The 24583-nt window shown below is 42.1% G+C and overlaps 1 protein-coding gene across 1 annotated transcript in view; it reads right to left on the reverse strand.

Annotated features, from left to right (window-relative positions):
- The window catches only part of LOC144822714 (voltage-gated delayed rectifier potassium channel KCNH8-like), a 1606123-nt gene that overhangs the window by 578266 nt on the left and 1003274 nt on the right, over positions 1–24583 (reverse strand). The window contains exons 5-6 of the mRNA XM_078680531.1: positions 9904–10153; positions 2413–2570 (exon numbers count right to left, since the gene is read on the reverse strand). Coding sequence (XP_078536657.1) covers positions 2413–2570; positions 9904–10153 — 408 coding nt within the window. The remainder of the gene's footprint in view (positions 1–2412; positions 2571–9903; positions 10154–24583) is intronic.

Raw genomic sequence — 24583 nt, forward strand, 5'->3', positions numbered from 1 at the left:
GCCCCCTTGCCATGCAGTGCTTATGACCTCACATGTTACATCACTCATGAAATGTTCCATAACATCATTAACATCATCCATGACATCGGAAACAACATCATTGATGACATTGATGACAACACAGCACATGGTGGGAGCATAAATTACAGTTTCATCAGTTAACTATAACTGGCAAATTTCAGTGTGTATTTTTAGTTTCAAATGCTTCGTTTTAACTGACACTTTCACCTAACTATAACATTTATACTCTGCACATGAGCACCCAAAATGAAACACCTCTATATGTACTTTCTTTGAGAAACCTACAGAATCACTGTTTCAGTGGATAAATGCATTATTGTTTTATATAAAAAAATATAAAGAATATTGATTTTGTCTCTCTAACAAGGTGATGTCTTTTGTCTCTCTGGTAAATACCAATAGTCTCTCTCTCTCGTACATTGACAAATCGATTGGGTAGCTGGTATAATATATTTCTTTACCATTTTTCTCTGTGACAAAACGTATGACCATTAGGACCACAATGTTTCCTATTAGAGCAGGGTTAAAACTGTTCTACATATGTCTTGGTCCAAACTGAAGAGGCACGGTGTGCAAAATAATGCTGAAATGGGACTTGGCCCTTAGTAATTACTGGTAGCTGAGATTAATTCTAGCATTCCATCAATCACATTTTTGCTTAAAACAAATGAAATTGTGCGCGCTGCAACGCCAAATTCGTTGCAGCGCGCACAATTTAATTAATTTTATTTCTTTATTTCTTTACCTAACTCCGAACGGCGTAAACCGGAGTTTACTACCTCCCACCCTGCCACTTCCCCGCCCTGCCCTACCGCCCCGCAGCACTCCCTCCAGTAGCCGCTACTGGCACATTCTCTGTTTGACAAGGACTTTGTTATGTTCTAATCTAGTGTAGCTGGAATTGGGCACATGGAGATTTGTGGAATTCTGATCCTATAAACCAAGTTCAGCTGTGAATGAGGCCCACACTCGGGAAAGAACACTAGAAGCCACGCAATGAAATCCCAGAAAAAACACTTCAGCTGAACAGTCAGGAGAGAGGCTGGATTTCCTGGCTTCAATCTTCTCTGAAGAGGGACTTTAGATTACAGAAATGAGTCCTAGGAATCTTTTAGGGAAAAGGGATGTTGCAGGGCAGAGGAAACCTAGCAGGATCTGTGCACTTGAGAGACACATATCCATGGAAGCTACTCATGCATACACACTCTCTGGAGGGGATCTTTAAAGTACACACCGACGCGTGTGTTCACTGCACTTTCGTTGGCGTCAATAGACCGCTCCCCTGCTACACTCCTAAAAACAATAAAATGTTGCCACCAGTCAAGACCGCTCCACATAAAGATGTGTTAAGAGCACCATTTGTTGGGTCTCCCTGTCCCAGGAGGCACCAGGGATGCTTCTGCCGTGCCCTGGCGATGGTATTTGCATGGTCACATAGATTATGCCACTCAAAGGTAGCTTACTGTTTTAAAATTTAGAGCAATTTCTAAGGCATTAAGCAAAAAAATGGCGCAATGGAATAGCTGGTTTAAGGTTCTGCGGACTCGCTTCCTTACAGTGCCTCACCAGGTCTACAGAAATATGAAGATAGTTACAGAGAGGCCACCCATAGTAGTGATTGATAGTTGTCCCAGTCAATCCCTAGGAGGTGCACACTCCATAACCACTCTGTTGGTTCCACTTATGTATTGGTGCTGGGGGTTGGATTTCTGAAATTATAAAAAGGCCAGTGTCCCTCCTGCAGCTCGGGAGATTTAAAAAAATGCCATAAATAAATCGGCACTGGGAAATCAAATACCCCCTGTCTACTGACCAATGAGGCAAAAAAAAATTGAAGTTCTCTCACTCATATAAAAGGTGAGGGGTCTGCTCTTCTCCATGTGGTGCTCAGATGACCTCTTCGTCTACGAGTGAAGTCACAGTCTCAGGACACTGATGTACAGCTCTACCTCATTCAGAATCCAAAGTTCTCAGGAGTTTCTGGTATAGACCTTCGTTCAGCTAGCCTGCTCCGGAATAAAGCTCACATCAGTACATTACCTGGCACTTTGTCAGCCATGTTGAGGGAATCTAAATACTCTGGAGACAGCAAAAGGTTTCACATTTCCAAGGAGAATGAACACCAATTAAAATCTTTACACTTTACAACTTTGAGAGCAACTATAGAGAGAGGGATAGCTTGAGATAGGTTGATGTGATGGGCTGAAAGATTAGAGTCAGTGTTTTCTTGAGAGGCTGGATGGAAAGCAAGCATAGTGAGATGATCAAAGACTGGGTTGGTGTATGGCAAGGCATGGTTAGAGGGAAGTCATAGGCCAGCTGCAGTGATCATAGTCCATAAACTTCAAGTTGTGACAAATACCCTCACCCCAAAGCCAAACTTCTACTCACCACATTGACGCTGAATGCATAGAGAAGGTCAAAAGGCAGGGCAGCGATGAGATCCACAAAGAACCAGGTAGTTGCATAGTGCACACAGATACATCGGGGGTCGTACACCACCTGGCCTGACTTGCTGACATACGTTGTGCGGAAGTTTAGCATAATGTCTAAAAACAAAAACGGTAACATGAAGTGAATAAATCTTTATAAATACAAACATGCAAGATTCTGACAGTATAGATGCCTTCAATCACTCATTAGCTATCACCATCCTTTACTCATCCCTAAGAAGGTTTCCTCTCATTTTTTGGCAACAACGATGGACCAGATTTTTTGTCATGCCGGTACACGCCAAGAAGGTCAGTAGGACAGTCAGAATATGTTGCATGTCCGGCCTTCAAGAGGCAATGGTAAGAAAATCCCAGAGCATTAAATGGCAACTCCTTCACCCAGCTGAATTGTGCTGGGTTGACAGGGAGTCTTTCATAGGAGGCTCCTACCAACCTTGGAGGTGATCATCCTTCCGATGATAGCTAACCATTAGTTACCTAGTATCCACTGTGAACAACATTGCTGGGACGGTACTCTCCATAGAAAAAAGATGGAATGCTCGCTGCATGGATATGAGTGCACGCTTTTAAAGCCACTGGTCATTTAGCGAGTGGAAGATGCAGGTAGGTGGTAGGTGTCCTGTCTGGCAGGCCTTTAGAGAAGGGGTAACCAATTTGTTTTGAACTGTGGAAAATGACATACATGATGCAAGTGAAACTAAATAGCAATTGAACATACTGGTATTTAAAGCTCCAGTCTAAAAAAATCTCAAATGAAGGACAGTGTTGAGAATAGAAGCTGCACCGCCCGTGTCAGTCGTTCTGTTCATTTGCATCTTCCAAATGCTACATTTGTGAGGATAATTGACAACTGAAAAGGAGAAACTTTGAACATTATGTGATATAGCCTTTGGGCATCATGCATCACCATGCTTCTTTCACACTTAAATACGATACCACCCTTCTGCTGATTGTGCTTCAAGGGAGATTCTGCACATATACATGTTTGTATACCTAAATTTGATTTCGGCTCCTTAATGTGCACCTACAACTGTATCCAATCTCCAGTTTATGTTGTGCCACAGAAGACTTAGCACGTAAATGTGCTTTGCAACTAAAGGTTTTTTCTTCTGCTGATGTTGCACCACAGGTGTGTTTGCATCTAGATTTGATATGGCACCTTCATGTGATTTTGCTTCTATGTACGGTTTTACGCTCCTGCTTAATTTGCTCAATGATGATTTTGCACCTAGATGTGATACATGGTAATTAATGTTTTGTACACCTCCTTTAATTTAGCATCTTAATGTGCAGTTAGACCAATATGTGGTCACATTGATGCTCACCTTTTCACCAAATGTGGCATCTTACTACTACATTTTCTCTCGTATTCATTGGTTTTGCACTTAAATGTGTTTGTTGCACAATATATGATTTTTGCCCCCAAAAAAGATTATCCATCTCAAAGAGTCTACCTATTTTTATTTATGTTGCACGGTTTTATTTGCACCCAAACGGACTTTCTGCATCTATAAGTAACGTGTGCCCCAAACTGTTTCCACAGTCCTGCTGATGTTGTACCAAGGATGACATTTCACCTTTTTACTTCTAAGTGTTCTTTAAAGTGTTTCCACTCCTCTGTTAATGTTGCACAAGAGTGATTTTGCATCTTAATATATTTTTGTTCCAATATGTGATTTTTGCTCCTAAAAGAGTACCCACAATCTTCGTGTGGCGACCTGGCATCTAAATGTGGTTTTGCTTCTAAATATGATACCCCCGTTCACTTATTTTCAACAAGGATGGTCTTGCCCCTAAAAGTGATATTGCATATCAAAATGATTTGAGCTCCTAGACTTTTTCCCATTCTGATGTCTTATTAAAGGTGATTTTGCATATTAATGTGCCTTCAACCAAACGTGAGATCTTTCTAATGCACTCCTTTTACACCTAATGTGACATCCTACTGCTCTAATCTGTCCCTGTACTAAACAAAACACATGGCTGTTATGTTATGTTATGTTCATTTTTCTTATATAGCGCATGGATGCCCCAACAACAGGGCGTCCCAGCGCTTGCGGAAAAGCCAACCAGGGGTGGCAGCGAAGAGCGGAAGAGGAAGTACTGAAAGGCCTAGGAGTTGGCTGACTAGATGGAAGCAAACAGCCAGGTCTTGATGAATTTACGGAAAAGCCAATGATCTCGTATGGCACGTGCTTCAATGGGGATGGAATTCCAGAGAGCAGGGGCCAGAGATCTGAAAGAGCGGCCACCCGCTCTACTCCTGCGAACCCTGATAGTGCAGGCTAGATGGCGATCGGCAGAACGCAAGGCCCGGGTAGGAGTATAGGGGGTGCAGAGACCTTGCAGTATTTGAGGGCCCTGGCCGTTGAGTATTTTATGAGTTAAACAGAGGGTCTTGAATTCAATTCTCTGTTTCATATTGCTGCTGCCCTGGACTGACTCTGCTTCACCAGATCAACGGGCTACTTGATTTTCAAAATCAAGAACAAAGATAACTTCATATTAATACAGACACTAGAATGCAGGTAACACCACCTCAGACAGGACTGATACTAAATTATACTATACTATGAGGATTTATAATGTGCATGGCGACCTGTATGCATTCCAGTGCTAGGTGAGGTGACAATACTTCAAGAAGAGGCCGTAGAGAGTTAGTTGTCAAATAGCTACGTTTTAAGTCGTTTACAAAATATGCATTGATTGCCAGCAGACCTTAAGGCCAGTGGGAGAGAATTCCAGAGAGTGGGCGCAATTCGGGTAGAGGACCTTCCCCCGCTTGTAGTTTTTCTAAAGCAAGGATCAGCTGCCCTATGCTCATTGGAAGAATGAAGGGCCCTGGTCGAATGTAGCAGGTTATGAGATGACGAGCAATAAGAGGTCCCTGTCTTGTCAAGCTCTAAAAGTGATACAGAGAGCCAAGAATTTGAATCTGCGGGAGACTGGTAACTAATGAAGATCCCTAAGACCATTTCTCCCTGATGTGTGTCTCGGTATTTGTAACAAGACACATACTGCAGGATTCTGCACTACTTGTAGTTTGCTTATTACGGCTTTGGGTTTCTGCAGTGTAGGCATGAAAGAATGTGCGCTGGACCACTATTCTTCTAGATATCATTGGAAGGAGAACTTTCCAAAGCATCCTGAGAAATCCCATGCAACAGTCCGAGAGTTTGGTACCTGAGACTCCATCGTAAGGGATTTATCCAGCCAGACTCCCAAACTTTTTTAAGACATTTTGGGGTGGGGAAATTACCGAAATATGTTTACTAAATGACGAAAATGACGAAGAAGGGTAACAGACAGTTCTCTGTGGTGACTACCCACCTCTGGACATTTTGGGGGTGGGGAAATTACCGAATATTTACAAAATTTCAAGTCAGTGATGCAGCTCAAGTCAAGGCTCAAGATCCACCTGTTGTTATATACAACCAACTTTACCAAGTACTCTTCCTGTGTTAATCAAATATTTGTTTCCATTCCCCTCTGTATCACATAATGTTGCCAGTTGTTGGAGATCATCTTAATTGCCTCTGTACATTGAGCAATTTGGTTCTGCTGTGTGCGTACTACAAGCAATATAAACATAAACACATACGGTAGGCTTTATAGGTAGAACCCTTCAAAGGTTTAATTCTGCCATTGAAACCAATGGTCTTGAAATAGGCAGTCCCTGAATTTCACAGGCTATTGGGTCCTCTTTGGGGCTTGCAAGCACAACAGCAAAGCTGGAGATCAGAGGGACTAGGCTGTTGGTTTAATCTATGAGGTCAAAGGACTTTTAGTACGAGCAAGGTTCAATTCAGAGGCTCAAAAATGGAGAAAAGTCAGAAGTACTTAATTTAGCAGAACAGGGCATGCTAAAGGGGTTAGAATTCTCCAAGCTACTTTCTGATGATTAGGAAGTTTATAAAAACTTGCCTTGTGCATTATTAATGGGGCTAGCAATCAGGTCTAGTTCAGATCCTCACTTCAATTATTTGTGTCATTTGTTTTTTTGTGAGATCGATCAGAGGTTGTGCCATTTTATTTGGTCTGGGAAAAAGTCCCGTATCAAATTGGAAACTTTACAATTATCTATTGAAGATGGCGGGTTAGCTATTCCTAACTTTAAAAAATACTATCAGGCCTCTTTTTTAGACTGAAATCTTCGCACTGCAAATCCTCGGAATCATTGTAATATTTTTTATTTCAAGCTAATGCTTTGGGAAAATGGAATGCAGCTTTCCCCTTTTAAAAAAATTCCTAGGCTCCAGAAACATTTTCGTTATAAGTTCCCTTTAATCGTGCTTTCTTTGCACGTTCTGCTGAAGGAAGAGTACTTTTTCCCCGAATTTCATTAAGATATTCGACTGAATAAGCGTGATCTTCTAGGTCTCCAGGTAGAAAAGGGGCACATTCAGGACTGGCAAAAAGCTGGGATCCTCCTCTTTAAGGATTTTTTTTACTTCAGGAGTTTTGAAATACTCGAGCCAGATGCAAATGAGTAATCAAGAGATTTCATGTTCCTTGTTTTTCTCAATTCTCCAGTTTCACCATTTCCTGTATAGAATTCAGCCCCCGAGAAACTCCCTAGCCTCCACTATCAGTCACGTCTACTATAGAAGGGAGTGGGCAACTGGTATCGTACTTGAGTGTAACAATTGCAGGTCAAACCGTACAGATACATCTGAATTAGATAGAGATCTCCACAGGGTGTAGGATAGAACTCTCTACCTGGAAACAATACAACCAATGGGCTCACAAAGCCATTAGAGGGGCACATTTTAAAAGAATGGACTTCCTCTCTGAATGAATGCTCTACTATATACCAGATCACTTACATAAAATATTTTCTACGGCTTCTGAGTTGTGCTTTAGATGTGGGCTAGATATAGGAGACTGGCTTTCGGTTTGCTTTACTTGCACTGTACTAGTTGAATTTTGGAAAAAGATCTTCCAGTGGCTTGCCATGATACTCCAGGGTTCTTTAGTACCTGACCCTTTGGGTGACTTTTTTGGCATATGTTATTCTTAACCTATCTTTATGGCAAGTAAAGCTCTTCGTTATAGCATCCTTGGTGGCAAAATCTCTTATTCTTCAAAAATGGAAATCCAGGGAAGCTCCTTCTTATGAGTCTTGGGTTCATAAAATGCAACAGGTGAAAGCAATGGCAAAATGGTATGCTTTAAGGGTAGGGGCATTATGGGAATTCCCAAAAATACAGGAGGGGGATGAATAGTAACATGTGGAATCATTTAACATATTTTTTCTGATGGAACCCCGATCTTAAGGTAAAGTCTCAGTCGTGTCCCTCAAATCAAATGTATTGTATTTATTTCTGAGTTTATCTGTACTACTAAATATTTTTTTAAGTTGGGTATCAGAGGTTAACTTCAAACCTGGAGGTAAATGGTTAACTGTGAAGAGTAACATATGAAAGTCAGCTAAGGGGCACAATTATAGTCCTCACCCAGACCGAAGGTTCAGCCTAAAATAACCAATCCCACAGCGAAGTTGTCTTCAGAGGACCAACCAACGGGGCATTTCAGGAAATTCCACAAGGAGTTAAAATGTCAGCCCTGTTTAGTCCAGTCAGGAAGGTGTGCACAATAAACTTGATTCTCCTCGGACAACATCTGGAGAAGAACTCACATCAACATCTGGAAGTGACTGGCCATATGTACAAAGTCGCTATCATGATCGGTGCCTAGATGCGAGCCAGACTAAGCTCAAAGTGCTGGATACATGCCAGCCTGTGTGACAGGGCCCGCAGATTAAAGGATGCCACCGGTGGCCGCTTTAAATATTTCACATCCTCTTCCTTGAGTAATCCCGTTGCCTCCAGACCCTTTAGTTAAGTACCCACGGGTGGTGAATTATTAATGCTGTGCCTGGGATGGAAAAACAACAAGCTGTGATTAGAGTACTTTGAACTAACAAAAAAGACATTCTTCAATTGGTTTTTCGAAACTGGAGATGTGAATTGGGCCCTCTTTTGCGCTTAAACATTTATCTAGACTGCTTTTGTGAATAATGTTCACGCTTCACGCTTCAAGCGGTAGAACTCTGCTTAGCACTGACACTGTGTTCTGGAAGGTGACCTCGAAAACCTGCCATTTTCAATCACAAATAGCTAACGTAACTAATCATTATAATTTTGTGAACCAGTATATCTGGGAAGGTACTGGTTCAGCAGTGTGTAAAAGTCATATCCTAGTTACCCGTCAGTACATTCAGCTGGTGGATTTTTGCTTGTGTATTGGAATGGATACTTAAGTGAATTTACAGTGTGGATTTAGAGTCTGTGAAAATAAATCACCGGTGCACTATCAGCCCTGCTGCTGTGCTCTCACCCCCATTTAAGCACAATCACTTGACCACTGCACCCCTAACTGGCTAGACTGTACCAACTCGTTTCATTTATCAACCCACCCCTGCATGACCAATCCCATCACCGCACTTACATTTAATAACTAAGCACCTCCATTACCTTACTGCTAACCTACAACACTGAACTATTACATTCCGGGTCCACACAACTGCTACTCCAATCTCTGTTGCCAGCCCAGATCTAAAGTACAACAACCAAATTTGCACTACCATTACTGCACACTGCTCCACACTACTGCATTACCACTGCCACAGCATCATAGTATCACACTTCAGCACCACACACCAGCTCAAAGCTCTTCTGGATCCCACATCATAGCCCCCCTCAACACTATCACTCAACTTCACCACATTCTTATCTTCCATAACTGTGCTACCATCCCCTCCAGCGCCAAACTATCGCCCTGAGAATGTGTTGTCCTACCAAATCCAAACACCGTTCCTTAGCTCCCTAGCATCACCCTTCCACCCAATAGCATTGCAGAACCATCCCCACTGCCTTTCTACCCCACCACTGGATTGAAACTCCCACCACCACTAGCACCAACCCTTGCCGAAGTGTGAGCCTCATCAAAGAATCACTAACCACCGCCACCACAATACCATGCACAATTAAACCACTGCCACCATCTACAACCAAACAACAACATTACACCGCATCCCCTCACCCAAAATACCACCTTTAGCAAAGCACTGCACGCAGCAACAGAGCATTGCCAAGGCTATCACAGACAGATCACCCTTCAACATCACATTATCAATCACCCTCCAGCACCACTTTATTTCCCTAGCACTGCACACAGCTCCACTATCATCCCATATTACTGCACTGCTATTTCCCCACCTATGTATTACCACTCTTAACTACCACTCCTAGCAGCAATGCATTAACTACCACTCCTAGCAATGCATTACCAACCCCAAGCACCACTCCGCTCTCACAGCACCACAATGCTGATTCTGCCTTTCGCTCACCAGGCAGGTCGTACCACTTCAGGCTACTGCCTCCCGCTCACCTCCTTCCCCAGAAGTACGCAGCGGAATGGTTCTTACCCAACATGAAGAGAATCTCCACCAGAATGTCGCTGACGCTGGGCGGGCTGCGCGAGGCGGTGTTGTTCTCATCACGAGCGATGCTGAAGCAGACGTTGTACGGGACAGTGACAGCGACGTAGAATGTGGCCAGCAGGATGAGCCAATCCCAGCCGGCTTTGAAGGTGCCATAGTGCAGCAGAATGAAGCGGGACTTCTGGATGGCTGCTACTTTGTACTCGGGGATGGCTGGCTTCTCCCCAAACACATTCTGAGGGGAAACAAACCAAGATGTTCGATCAACCAGTGACAGTGAAGGAAAATATTATACGTAGACACGGGGGGGGGGGGAGGGGTGGTATTTTTATTTCTGGTAATAGTGTCTGTGACACCTTCACCTTCTTTGATCACATCTTCATCCATCATCGGAAAAATCCAAATATCAGATACGCAAGAGGCACTAAATCCTCATTTTCAGTTTTGACAGGGCACTTTTCTTAGTAGTGTGCATTATACAGTGTTGCATCGGTAAGCACACATTTAGCATTTTAAAGTCACATTTTTTAAGTTTGCCTTCGATTCACATGGAGCTTCAGCTACTTTAGGGGCTAGCGTCAGATATCTTGGCCTACTAGCTCTCAAATAGTATTTGCATGGAATATTAATATAGTGCACACCACTAACTGAATTGTCATTTAGAAGTTTAACCACAGGTGTGTGCATAACCCAGCAGAATGGCCTTTTTTCTAGAGCTCAGAGAGATGACAGTCACTCTGAGCTTTACTATCAGCTATTTCGCTAGATATTAATTTCTAGCCAGTAACATCACTCTTAGAAGTTTATAGTAAATCATCAGAAAATCCAGAGCCTAATTTGTGTACATCTATGGGTGAGGGGGGAGATAAAACTTCTTAATATTAAATACAAAGCTTTACAGGAGCGAAAGTAAAATATATTGTGAGGTCAAACTAAACGACCACTTTCAGAAAGGGAGAAATATCTATTGAAAGGGTCCATAGAAAGGGTTAATTTTAATTTGATTTAATTCAGAGTAAATCGCCCACTCTTGGACAGGAGACCCCTGAATATTTTATTGCTGTTCTATAGGAGTGTGCCTGTGTTTATCAACAATTGGTGGCAATTTGTTTAGTCAAAGTGCGACTGAGTGAGCCTATGGCTCCCACTAAGTTTCCTAAAATGAAGGCCCAATCACAGTTAAATCAAGCATTTTCTCAACAGTGACAGCACTTACAGCATAGCATCGGTTAATTAGGCAAGATTTATCGTGATGTCTCGGTCAGCGATTTTAACAGGAATTTTTATGGCCTCATTTATGAAAAGTGACGCATCGCTGCGTGAAAATAGCGATGCGTCACTTTTCATTGCGCCCTCCTTGCGACACCAATGATGCGTCATATTTACCGTATGACGCATCATTGCGCAAGGAGTTACACATGCGTCAGTATTTCTGACGTATCTGTATGGCGCAAAAGTGACGCATTGCTGGAGTGTGTCACAAAAGTGACGCAACTCCAGCAATGTGTACTTTCACATGGGAAAGTCCCATGTTGTTAGTGCCTGCGTCATTCTTATGCCTGCCATGAGGCAGGCGTAAGAGTTTGACGCATTAGCGTCACTTCTATGACTCTTTCTTGCGTCAAAACGCCCCCCTTGCATACAATATACCTGGGGCAGGTATAATGTGGGGCAGGGGTTTACAAAGTGACGCATCTACCTAGATGCGTCACTTTGTAAATATGGTGCAACAAGGCACATTTTGTACACTGCTGGTGCGTCACAAAAAGTGATGCACCAGGGGCGTAAAAGTGACGCAAGGGTTCATAAATGAGCCCCATTATACCTAGTGCAGCTATAATGTAGCGCATGGGTTTACAAAGTGACGCATCTACCTAGATGCGTCACTTTGTAAATATGGTGCAACAAGGCACATTTTTTACGCTGCTGTTGCGTCACAAAAAGTGAGTGAGGCCCTTAGAGAGCAATGGGTTTGGTTAAAATGCGTGTTGTTGCTGTAGTTGCGCGAGAATGTTTGATGAAATGCATGTCTTTGCGGCAGTTGCGAGAAAGGACATAGTTGTGATCCTGTTGTTTGGGTGCGGAAGGAATATTTCTCAGTAATCTCGAGAGGCCTAGGCTACGGTTTTCGTCATGCCTTTCTTTGTACAGCATTAAACTCAAGTTTTTCCACATGCCCTCAGCAGGCAGTGTCAACTGCGTAAGTCCCACAGACCGGAAGCTCGGCTGGAAGCCAGCTCACCTGGAGGCAGGTGCCCGTGATTACCGGCGACCCCCTGTCATTACACAGCGCTTACCAGAGTGCTCGATAACAGACCCCCCTCCGAGAAAGACGCGCCATCGGTGCCTCTTTAACAAGCTCTCCGTCTAATTACGCTCTGTAATAACACCTGGCCCTCCTCACCTTCCTTCAATTCCGTTTCATAACCTGTTGTTTTCCTCCTGAAAGCTGCTCAGATTGCAGCTGTCCCCGGCACTTGTCCTTTACAAAGAGATCAGTGTCACCGCCCGAGGGACTGATGACAGGAGAGTGAAGGGATCACGGCAGCGGGGTACCCCTGTCTCGTCAAAGCCGCTCGCAGCCTGCCCTTCAGCCTGTTTCACTGAAGGGTACGGCGGTTCCATTTAGTTACCTAAAACCCTGAGGCATGCTAGTCTCTGCCGCGGGCTACGCTGGTAGTTAAGGCCCTTTAACAACGGGCTTAGCCCAAGGCAGGACGGCTACAATGCTATCATAATACGCCATGCTCGGACAGAAGAATGCCCTACAGCAGTGTTTCCCAAAGTGGGGTCCGTGGACCCCTAGGGGTCCGTGACACATTCCCAGGGGGTCCTCAGGCAGCAGTTTTAAAAGCACTCCAAAATTCCTTGTAGAATTTGCAGTTTGAGCAACAATAAAAGTGTCAAGATAACACCAGTGATTAGTGTACATGGTGGAGAGAGATGAGAGTTTTGTCCAGTGGCAGGTTTGACTTATCTAATGTAGCGCAGAAGGTTAATATGCCTGCTTTAAAGAACGCGTACCATGCATTTAAAAAAACAGCATTTTATGTACATAGGTCAGTGCATTACTTCTTTTGTCACAGAGATTCTTTTGTTACTCTTCAGCTCATAAGAGTCTATCATAATCTAGCACAGTGACCTATAAACTGTCACCAAAGAGCTGCTTACACACTGCATGGTACAAGTTAGTAACTTATGTTTTTTCCCAGTCTTTCATTAACCTGATGCTGCTAAATGGGTTTATTTGGGTGGAAATACATTGGTATTGTTAAAGTCAATGTTAATCACTGTGTTAGGTTCTGAATCCTGAGTTTGTGCTCTTTAAAAATGCCTACCAGTATGAATGGCATGTGAATCCTACACCTTGTAGTCCCCTTTGCCTTATGTAACATTTTCTCTACACTGATGTACACGTATGATTCATTGTCTCTATATGTGTGTGATGTAAAGTGCTCTGACATCCTACAATGGTATGAGAGATGCTATAAAACAAATGAAATACATGTGACAGATGTGCTATGGAGACATGAGAGGCACTGTTGAAGGGTGATAATAAGGGAATTATTGAAGAACCCCAACAAAGATTGTTGTATCCTGGTGCATAGTAAGGGCATCATTTACTAATCTTTAAAAGCTAATACAAATCAATATATAATGATAAATTTGTTGTAGAGTACCATTGTATTCTAAGTTTTCTTGGGGGGAGAGCCTCTCAAAGCCCCCTTTGTAGAGGTCAGCCTCACTCACTGCACATGGTGTGCACTGTTTGGGGACTGGTCGGAAAACATTTGCCAGGGCTGCTTTTGGTTTCCACTCTGGCCCTGGCAGGAGCAGGAGCCTAGTACTGCGGAATAAAAGTAACCATTTAAAAGGTAATCACAGAGATGCAGCAACAACCTTCCCATTAACATTATCTGTTTTTTGCAAACTCTTTCAATATAAAATACTAAAATCCTTAGTAATTCCAGTATTTGTTTTGTGTGCACATGTGTGTTTATTTATTCTGAATTACTCTTTTAATGTTTGAGATTTAAATCGTACAAATTGCTGGGGGGTCCCCGGCTTCCAGTGGTGAGTCAATGGGTGTCCTCAGAAGTCAAATGTTTGGGAACCGCTGCCCTACAGTATTCGGGATAGCTAAAGAAAACAGTGGAAGACTAGAGCAGGAGACATATACCCATCACTGTCGGCTCCCTGGCATTCAAATGTCTTCAGGGCACTGCAAACCTTCCAGTGTTCTAAAGAAGCAATTTTATCTGGGTGAAGGGAGGGTTGCTAAGGTAGTTCATTAGTAGGGTGGAGACACAGGGCCCTCCCCTTTGGCGTCAGGGCTTTAAGTGGGGAAAAAAACTGGGGGTGCTCTAAAAGGGACCGGGCAAACCCCCTAAAGGGGTGTGGCCTATCCAAGTAGGGGTGTGGTCTAAATAAAGATATGTATGGATAACGCCATACACCCTCCCCAGAGGCGCAAGTAGAGCCAAAATTTCGAGGGGGGTAAGAAAATACTTCGGGGGGTGGGGCTAATTCTTCAAGCAATAGGCAGATTGGAGTTCCAGGGGCTCTACAAAGGGGTGAAAAACAACATAGCCTCATTAACAAGCAAATGGTCTTTTAAAGACCTGTGAAGTACTCGGGTGCAGCTGTGTGTGTGTTTGGAGGCTGGTTGCAGGATCGCAATCTTACGCTTACCAAAAATAAGGCGCTAAATCTATGAAATTACAAGTTGTTTTATTATCCTTGGTTCTAGGTAACTTACCCAACAAACAAAGCTTTACTCAGAATAACTCAGAGATAGGTGCCTGAAAAGTCATTAATTAAAGAGAGGACTTTCTGTCCTAAACTGTGATATTTCCCCATAGTCCTGCATCATATGATAAAAATCGACAGCATGCACAAAGGTCAGCGGCATCAGGATCTAGCCCGGCAATTCCAGCTAGAGCAAAATAAGTTTGGTGCAAGAATAAAAAATAAAAAAAACGGACTACCTCTGCTAGGCCTGAAAATAGAGCCCGATTGAGACCCATTTCGAGGCCCCCTGAAAATAACTGCCGGTGCTCAGACCTGGACAGACCCGGCGCACTTAAAGCCCTGGGTGACGTACTGTTCATGGTACTACTTAGGTGGAAGGTTACAAGAAGACCACCTGTTTGATTATTTCGTGTGATAGGTCGCCAATATTATAGTCCTGTAAATGTGTACTGTAGTGAATGCCCAGTTTGAAGATCACAAAAGGAGTATTGTGGAAGGACGAAAACAGATTTTAGTCACAATATGTAATATTTATAGGTGGTGTCATACTAATTTTAGGAAATGTAGTGAGATCTGATCTTAACTTGTGAAAAATGCTAATCTTCTGCTCAAATTTGAGGGAAAAACTGTTTTTGCTCATAAATTTCTCATGAAATTATGGTTACGGCCCAAGAAGCTAAAATTAGCTCTCTTTTTCTATAAATTCACAAATATCGACCTCATCTATGTGACACAAGTCCCACATACTGAGGGAAATGTTCACCAACAGCAGCAGAAGTATATCATGTGATTTCTCTAATGCACAACTAGAGTGTAAATATTCTTAACTTTATGACAAAGGTGAGGAGCTTTTGTATTTACTTCCTTACCTATGGAATAGGCTTGCATAAAGGAGCATTGAGTGGTTACTGCAGAAACGAACCAGCTGTTTAAAAACACATGAGGCAAAGTATGAGTTTTTAGTCACTTAGGGAATGAGAATATGTTTAGAGGGCTAAATATAGTTAATGAGAGAACACTTTCAAAGTGCAGGCATCCCTTTTTCACATCTGTTTCACGCGTTTCTATTGCTTAATATCACCTTATTTATAAAACTACAATATTTTGGTTGAGATAGATGATTTTTACTCCTGTATTAAAATCCATGGGGGTAAAGGTTTAGAGATGCACAAAGCACTATGCAAAAAGAGCTTGTATTTAAAGTGAATAGATTTGTTCTACTGAGACACTCTGAAATCCTTTTTAGTCCTTTTGGGTCTGATTCACAAAGATGCATATACTCATGTATATTTACTCTTCTGTATATTTACTACTATATCTAGGTGTAACTCTACACATTGAGCTATTCACCATTTCCCAGTCTAGATGTAAACCTAGGTGCATACTTACATGTCTCTACCTCCTCAAATCAGGGGGTAGAGCCACCTATAACAAAATGTGTAAGTGTAAAGTTACTAAAAGTAACTTTGCACACTTAAGTGGAGATTTCCCTGTTGGAAAGCATAGGGAAACTTATTGAAGTTTTTTATTGAAAAAACAAAAATATATAAAGACATCAAGGTAACATATAAATGTAAATTAATGTAAAATATTTATTAATAACTAAGATCTAATCAAATAAAAGTAACAGCACATTAACTCATCAAATTGAATGTATAATAAATAATGTATTTAAATATTTTAATTTATAAAATGTATTAAATAATGTGATACGTAGTACAATTTATCAAAAGTTATGTGTTACATTAATTTGAATTCTTTCAAATTCAAAAGTTGAATTTACTTTTAAATTATGAAGTTTTTAAGTTTATTACATTTCAAAAGAATATATTACTCATATATACATGTATATGTATATATGTATATATGTGTGTATATATATATATATATATTTGTGTATATATATATCCACAGTAAATCCAGTTAGTTTAATCAGAGAAACACCGGAGCCGTGGCCTCAATTCAAATCGTGTTTATTGCAACACTAGGTCCCGACGCATTTCAGAGTTACGTCACTCCTTTCTCACAGGCAAGGTTTAGTGCATTATCACTTTCTTTTAAAGAAACAAGTGCTCATCCCATGTACAATCATAGAAATGAAAAACTTACTAGTGTTGGTCATTAACATGTCTTGATAAAGTTGCAATACGTAAACATAAATTACTGGTACTGCATCATGATACAAGATAATGTAAATTATACAGTTAACTGGAGTGAATTAAACATTGGGTAACAGTGCGCCAACATTTACTGTCCGCGGTGCAGTGAACCACACAAGTGCTTAACACGTAGTTGTAGCCTAACGTGTGTCTGTATGCGGTGCATACATTCCATTGCGTGGAAGAGGCCACCTCTCATCAACAAAGTTACAAATCATAATACCAAGGTTTGCAAGGTGTCCTTGCTTTTTTTGAGAAACTTCAGGAATTGTGTGCTGTATATAGAAGGCAGAAATGAACGCCGAAATGCATTCGCCCTTAATTTGGTTTTACTTGCAATAAAGAAGTCTCCGCTGTCTTCCCTATTGTGGCCTCTTCTTCTTGCTCGTTGAGGAGTTAATTTGAATACAGTCAGCGTGAGTGCCAGAATCGCATATCAAGAGGCACCCACACCGAAAGTTGGCCACGACACGCTGGCTTCTGCTTCTGGCTTCTGCTTCGGTGGTGATGTTTGGACCCAGGGGACTGGGGCCCACACCTTGACTCGGGAAGGATAAGGCAGTGTTGGAGTGATTCAACGCCACATCGGGCGAGCTGGACCGCCAGACTTGCCCCTGCTGATTGCCATACCAGGACATGAGGTTGGTGCGGTCTGGGGAGCAGAGGAGGCATCAGCATTGCTAATTTTAGGTGACAGTTTCCCACATATTTACTTGTCAACCACCCCCGTTGTTTCCCCAGAACAGTGTACAGCATTCTGGGACATGTAGTGTTGATGCATGGGTGTCCTACATGTTTGACATTTAAACAGTGCGAACTTTTGCTGCTCGGGGGCGGAGCTTACTGACGCATTGCAGGACGGGTCAAAGGTATTTAAACCTGTGATGGCGCCCAGTTCCTGCTTAAACCATTTGGCGCTGAAGAAGGCAGAAATGAACGCCGAAATGCATTCGCCCTTAATTTGGTTTTACTTGCAATAAAGAAGTCTCCGCTGTCTCCCCTATTGTGGCCTCTTTTTCTTGCTCGTTGAGGAGGTAATTTGTATATATATATATATATATATATATATATATATATATATATATATATATATATATATATATATATATATATATATATATATATATATATATATACATATATATATAAAACAAAACCCCTTCAGGCATAGAGTGACGTATATATTATGCAAAAAAGAAGGAGAGAACTCTGGGTAGTCCTCAAGTTTAGGTGGAAAGCAGCTCTTGTTAGAACACTCTCAACACTAGCGACACTCTAGATCTGCTCCCCTCAAATGTCTGTTTTTCTATCAAAGTCTTTAAGTATAGGAATAGAAAAGTGCCATCCACGCTGAGATAGAAAAGGACAAAGTCTTTTGCCTTTTCTACAGCAAAGTCTTTAAGCATATGACTAGCACAGTGCTGTCCTTGCTGAGCTGTAAAATGACAAAAGCCATTTATCACTCCGGGCACAGCATTACAGCTTTGAATTAGTAAAATACCAACTCAAGCCAACCTGAAATGAGTAAAAGCAACCCCTGATACAGTGCTCCGCTTTAATTAGAGCGCTTCAGAGAGGTATAGCTTTGTCCAGACACAAGGGAGCACCAAGTATAAGTCAAAACAAAACCCTCTCAGGCATAGAGTGACGTATATATTATGCAAAAAAGGAGAGAACTCTGGGTAGTTCTCAAGTTTAGGCAGAAAGCAGCTCTTGTTAGAGCTCTCTCAACACCAGAGACACTCTAGGGGGCATATTATCAGCAACTAGCGATATTTATCGCTAAAGAAGCTTAGCAAAATTTTTTTTATTGCCGCGCATCGCCGGATTTTATCGCAGAGATAACGTGCTATTAGCAACGTTTATCTCCAATGCGATAAAATATCCGGCAATAGCGGCAAAATGCGTGAATATCGCTGGGAATCCAGCGATATTCAGGCATTAACGCCAATAGGGTCTTTACCTGAATATCCAACTTCCATTGGATATACAGGTTAAGATGTGGTCTGAGCAGGTGTTAGTTTTTTTATCGCTACGCCTGCGTTGATAATAGGCGATAGCGATGTTAGCGGCTGCTTTCAGTCGCTAACAGGTAGGGTAGGCCCACTTTGCATGTCATTAGCGATAAATATCGCTGACATGCAAAGCGGACCCCAAACCGCTCGCTATCACCTAAAAGCTGTCGCCAACTGATGTTAGCGACAGCTTGCTAATAGGGCGATGAAATTATCGCCGCTTTGCGGCCGAAAACGGCTGCAAAAGCAGCGATAATTTCATTTTGCCTGCCTTGGTAATATGCCCCTAGATCTGCTCACCTCAAATGTCTGTTTTTCTATCTCGGTTTGGATGGCACTTTGCTAATCCTATGCTTAAAGACTTTGATAGAAAAACAGACATTTGAGGTGAGCAGATCTAGAGTGTCGCTGGTGTTGAGAGTGCTCTAACAAGAGCTGCTTTCCACCTAAACTTGAGAACTACCCAGAGTTCTCTCCTTCTTTTTGTATATATATATATATATATATATATATATATATATATCCTTAAGGAAACAAGCTCCTTCCGTGATACTGGGACCCACGAGGGGTGGCGCACACTCCGGCGGAGCATGCCGGTAGTCACAATTCCAAAATTCATACACAAAGTTCGTGCGCTCTCAGGAAAAAAGTCAGGAAACACCAGTTACTCGAACACAGGTTTAATCCACACAACGCGTTTCGCCTTGCAGCTTGTTCACGTGTAGACGTGTTAGAGATCAAACCACATTGATAAAGTTACAAGTGAACATCAAAGAAGGACCATTGCAGGTAAAACTATGGTAGCCATCTTGGAGTGGTGTTTTAACATAAAATTCACAATATGTCAAAACAAGGAGCAACAAAAAACGGAAATGTTACCTCTTGGGTGAACGCAAAATACTATGCAAAATAATATACATTACAGAGTTATTGTACTCAGGTCAAAGTAGAGGACTGTAGACAGATATACCGATACCTCCTGCTATCGTGGCAAGTGCCCATACGAAGTGGAAAGGTAAACATATCACAATCCAACAGCCAGATATTGTCTGGCAAGATATAACTGTTATGACTCCTCGAGTGAGCAGCAAAATCAATGGCAAGTGCCATGCTCCTGAGAAACATAGTTAATCATGATCCCAAATACCCCGTTGCTAGACACTTTGAGCAGTACCATTACTCGAATACGGCCGATTGTAGCTATTTGATCTTGGAACATGTCCCGATGAAACCGAGAGGAGGGGACAGGGTTCTTGCTCTCTGAAAAAAGGAATCACGGTATATAATTGATTTCCAAACTAAGATCCCAGGAGGTCTTAACATGGACGAGGAACTGGCAATACACTTGAAAGAATGATTATAACATTTGGACACTTTGCTTGTCTCTTTTATCGGTTTTCTAGCACTCAGTATACTGTGATTCTTCTTGAATATAACATTGAGTGTATATTAATTGTTGAAAATGTTATTCTTTGTTTACATTTTTTGCATCTTTCTTATTTCTAATTTCCTCTTTTTCTTTTTCTTTTTCCACAGGGGGAAAGGAAGGGGCCCATTCACGAACATTCACTTTCACGGGCGTACCTAACCTTTGCACTCCTTTTCTAGAGATCACGTATGTCACTGGTATTTTCACTATTTTCTGAACATCATTGTGGTTGGTTGTGTGCACTAGCATTTAATTAGTATCCATCTACCTGTTTCTCAGGAGCATGGCACTTGCCATTGATTTTGCTGCTCACTCGAGGAGTCATAACAGTTATCTCTTGCCAGACAATATCTGGCTGTTGGATTGTGATATGTTTACCTTTCCACTTTGTATGGGCACTTGCCACGATAGCAGGAGGTATCAGTATATCTCTCTACAGTCCTCTACTTTGACCTGAGTACAATAACTCTGTAATGTATATTATTTTGCATAGTATTTTGCGTTCACCCAAGAGGTAACATTTCCGTTTTTTGTTGCTCCTTGTTTTGACATATTGTGAATTTTATGTTAAAACACCACTCCAAGATGGCTACCATAGTTTTACCTGCAATTGTCCTTCTTTGATGTTCACTTGTAACTTTATCAATGTGGTTTGTTCTCTAACACGTATACACGTGAACAAGCTGCAAGGCGAAACGCGTTGTGTGGATTAAACCTGTGTTCGAGTAACTGGTGTTTCCTGACTTTTTTCCTGAGAGCGCACAAACTTTGTGTATGAATTTTGGAATTGTGACTACCGGCACGCTCCGCCGGAGTGTGCGCCACCCCTCGTGGGTCCCAGTATCACGGAAGGAGCTTGTTTCCTTAAGGATTAAGTAACGAGTGATACACTGGACCGGCCGATTTGCTGACCACGGAAGAGGAATTTGGACCACAGACACCCGACACTGAAACCCCGTAGGTAAATCCGTTTGCCGCCGGGTCCGTCCCTTGCGAGGTGCGAGTTGGTTTTTGCACGGATAGTGCCTAGCGGCTCTTATCCTCCGGGGCAGCGGTCGGGCTGAGCTTTGTGACTGCCTTGTGGGTACTAATAGTGTTCGCTTTGGGAGTTTTCGTTCCCGAACTGTGAATTGGTCCTTGAAGTGTCTGATATCTCTGCCGTTTTACGAGCACATCACAGACTTTCGTTTACCCGGCTTGGAAGGCTCTACTGCTGGTGTAAAGGTGCACGTATTCTCGCAGAACGTACTCTACAGACTTCGGACACTTTCCTTATATACATTATTAACCAGCACGATTCACTACACTGCTGAGTCGACAGGCAAGGGAAACTCGACATTTATGAGAGGGGAAATCGAGTCAGAAGCAACACCCAACGCTTATATATTAATTTCTGAACACAGGTTTTTGGATTTAACCAAGAATCACTAAGGAAGAAGAAACAGAGAGGAGGGCGGCTGCTCTTACTCTCTTCAGTAGAAAACCGACTACTACAACTAACACGAGCAAAGTGACTAGCCAGGACCCTAAAAAACTAAATTTGGAAGAAAAAAGTGAAAAAACTAGAAAAACTGAAACGCGTGGAACTATCCAAATGGTGGGAGGCGATTTCACTACAGAACTACGTAGATCAACCTATGGCACCGCGTGGCTTAAGGATATTCATAACTCCTACCTATGAAGCACCCAATCCAGCAATGCTAAAAGAATGGTTCGAACATTCAGCTTCGAGTTCCAGGAAAATGATGGAAATCCTTATAAAATTTGCCTGGACTGACAGAGATGAATTACTAAAACAATACAAGAAATCACAGAGGAACTGATCCAAATAATGGATAAAGATGCTCTAAAAAAAATGCATGACACTATGAAGGAACGCCTAAATAAATATGAGGAAGAGATCAAAGCTAAAAAGCAAAGGAAAATGAATAGAGACTATGCGGATTATGAGTGTGGAAGGATCCTGACCTTCAGTAAAAAATATGACCATCTTTACAGAATCCAATCACAGCAAGCTACCACGGATACCACCAGCAGCACCCTGAATGAAAGTATTATGCAAAGCGACACGGAATCTGATATCACGGGAGGAAGTTTGTCGGGAGAGGAATCTACAACTAAAAAACAAGTCAATTTTTTAGACGAGTTCCGGGTGATGCAGAAAGACCGACAAAATGTGAGAGACCATGCATCACCGACACCAAGAGGAAGAGGACGCGGACAAGGCAAGACAAGGGGAAACGCCGGAACCGCAAGAAACGACTCCAACAACGCTGGGAACACCGACAAAACAAAGGGCGCCATGGGAAGCCGCACAACGCGCTCAAACAGGAAATACTAATGGATGCTGAAATGGTAAATAAAACAGTTGTGAATTTATCCAAGAAATATTTGACTGTGAATGAAAAGAGAACTCTGTGCTTAGGGCTCTCTTTCTGTCCCTCCACACGTTTTAACTATACGGATACCTGAATAGATACCTTTAAGTTTGTGCTCAAACTAAAATTGAAAAAGTGGCATAAACTCAAAAGACTGGGACATAATGCTAGAACTACACCTAGGAACGACACCTGTACCAATAACTTTGAGATTGGGGATGTGGATGCTTTGCTCACTATAGCTGAATTGGACAACATGAATGAGAACCACGATGATCAGATTAGCACGACTCAAATCCTTGAGAGTATGGAACTAAAACAGAACGCAGCTGCTAGAACTGACTTTAGAATGAAATCTACTTTCAGGCCCATACTCCCTCATGACAGTATAGACACCTTTCACAAGTGCGTGATCAAGGACCTATCTGTTCTTAGACACAAACAAGTTAGAAGTAACAGTAAAAATGACAACAATCTTTCTTTTAACCAACGCGAATTCCTCAAAACCTTATATGACGATACCACCATTATCATTCGTCCAGCTGATAAGGGAGGTAACATTGTTATCTTAGATAGGGAGGATTATATCACCGAGGCCATGCGACAACTTAGCGATAATACTTTTTACATACCTGTGACCACTTTGGTTTATAATCAGAGCCTTACCTCCATTTGGGACAAACTTGTGATGTGGAAGGACAAAGGCCTGCTCACATGGGAGGAATACTGCTACCTTAAGTGCGACTATCCCAAACTCCCTATATTGTATCTTCTACCGAAGTTACACAAGCATGACACCAAACCCCCTGAACGCCCCATTGTGTCTTCAATAGGAAGTGTGAGCGAACATGTTTCTAAATATGTTGACTTTTTCTTACGTGAGTTTGTTAGTCAGCTACCCAGTTACATAAGGGATACCAAAGACTTCCTGTGCAGAATAGAAAATCTCGTCTGGAACCCAAACTATCTTTTTGTTGTTCTTGATGTCCAATCCCTGTACACCATCATTGACCACCAACAGGGAATTGAAGCGTGTGAGCATTTTCTGTTTAATCGTGCCCTGAGATTTCGGGAACATACGAAAATGATCATTGAAATGATACTGTTGTGTTTACAGAACAATATTTTTTCCTTCAACGGCGCCCTCTACAGGCAGAGTAAGGGTACTGCGATGGGGTCGTGCTTTGCCCCTAGTTTCGCTAACCTTTTTATGGGGTATTGGGAACAGGAGATAACCGCAAGCACGACCCTGTCGGAGGATTTGTCCAAAATTGTCATGTGGCTGCGCTACATTGACAATTTATTTATCGTGTGGAATGGCACCAGGGAGGAAGCTGAATGCTTCATTGACAAACTAAATAGCAACAGATACAATATCTCCCTCCCGGGAAACATTAGTGACACCGAAATTGAATACCTTGATGTTAAACTGAAGATTGAGAACAACACTGTATGTACCACATTGTTCCGCAAGGCCACAGCGGGAAACAGCTTGTTGCATGCCCTCAGCAGCCACCCTGAATCTTTAAAATGGAGCATTCCTTATGGTGAGATGCTGAGGGCCAAACGCTACTGTAACACCAACTTATCCTTCCATGAGGAGAGCGCCAACATTGTGGAAAGATTCCTGAAACGGGGTTATCCACAGTGGGTCCTCACAAAAGCATTGAAACGAGTTGCAGGAGTAGAAAGAAGTGAAACCCTCAGTGATAAACCTGATAGTGATGCATCAAGTGATATTGATGTCACACGTATGATTCTAACCTATAACTCGGACTCTCAGAAAGTGAAAAACATCATCACCAAGAACTGGGATATCCTTAAATCTGACAGTACTCTGGGGAATACTATGCCTAACAGACCCAATATCACATATAGACGTAATAAGAACATACGTGATCTGGTGGTCAGAAATGATGTGACTCTTTGTCC

This window comes from Lissotriton helveticus, chromosome 3_1, assembly GCF_964261635.1.
Source record: "Lissotriton helveticus chromosome 3_1, aLisHel1.1, whole genome shotgun sequence".
Classification (NCBI taxonomy): Eukaryota; Metazoa; Chordata; class Amphibia; order Caudata; family Salamandridae; genus Lissotriton; species Lissotriton helveticus.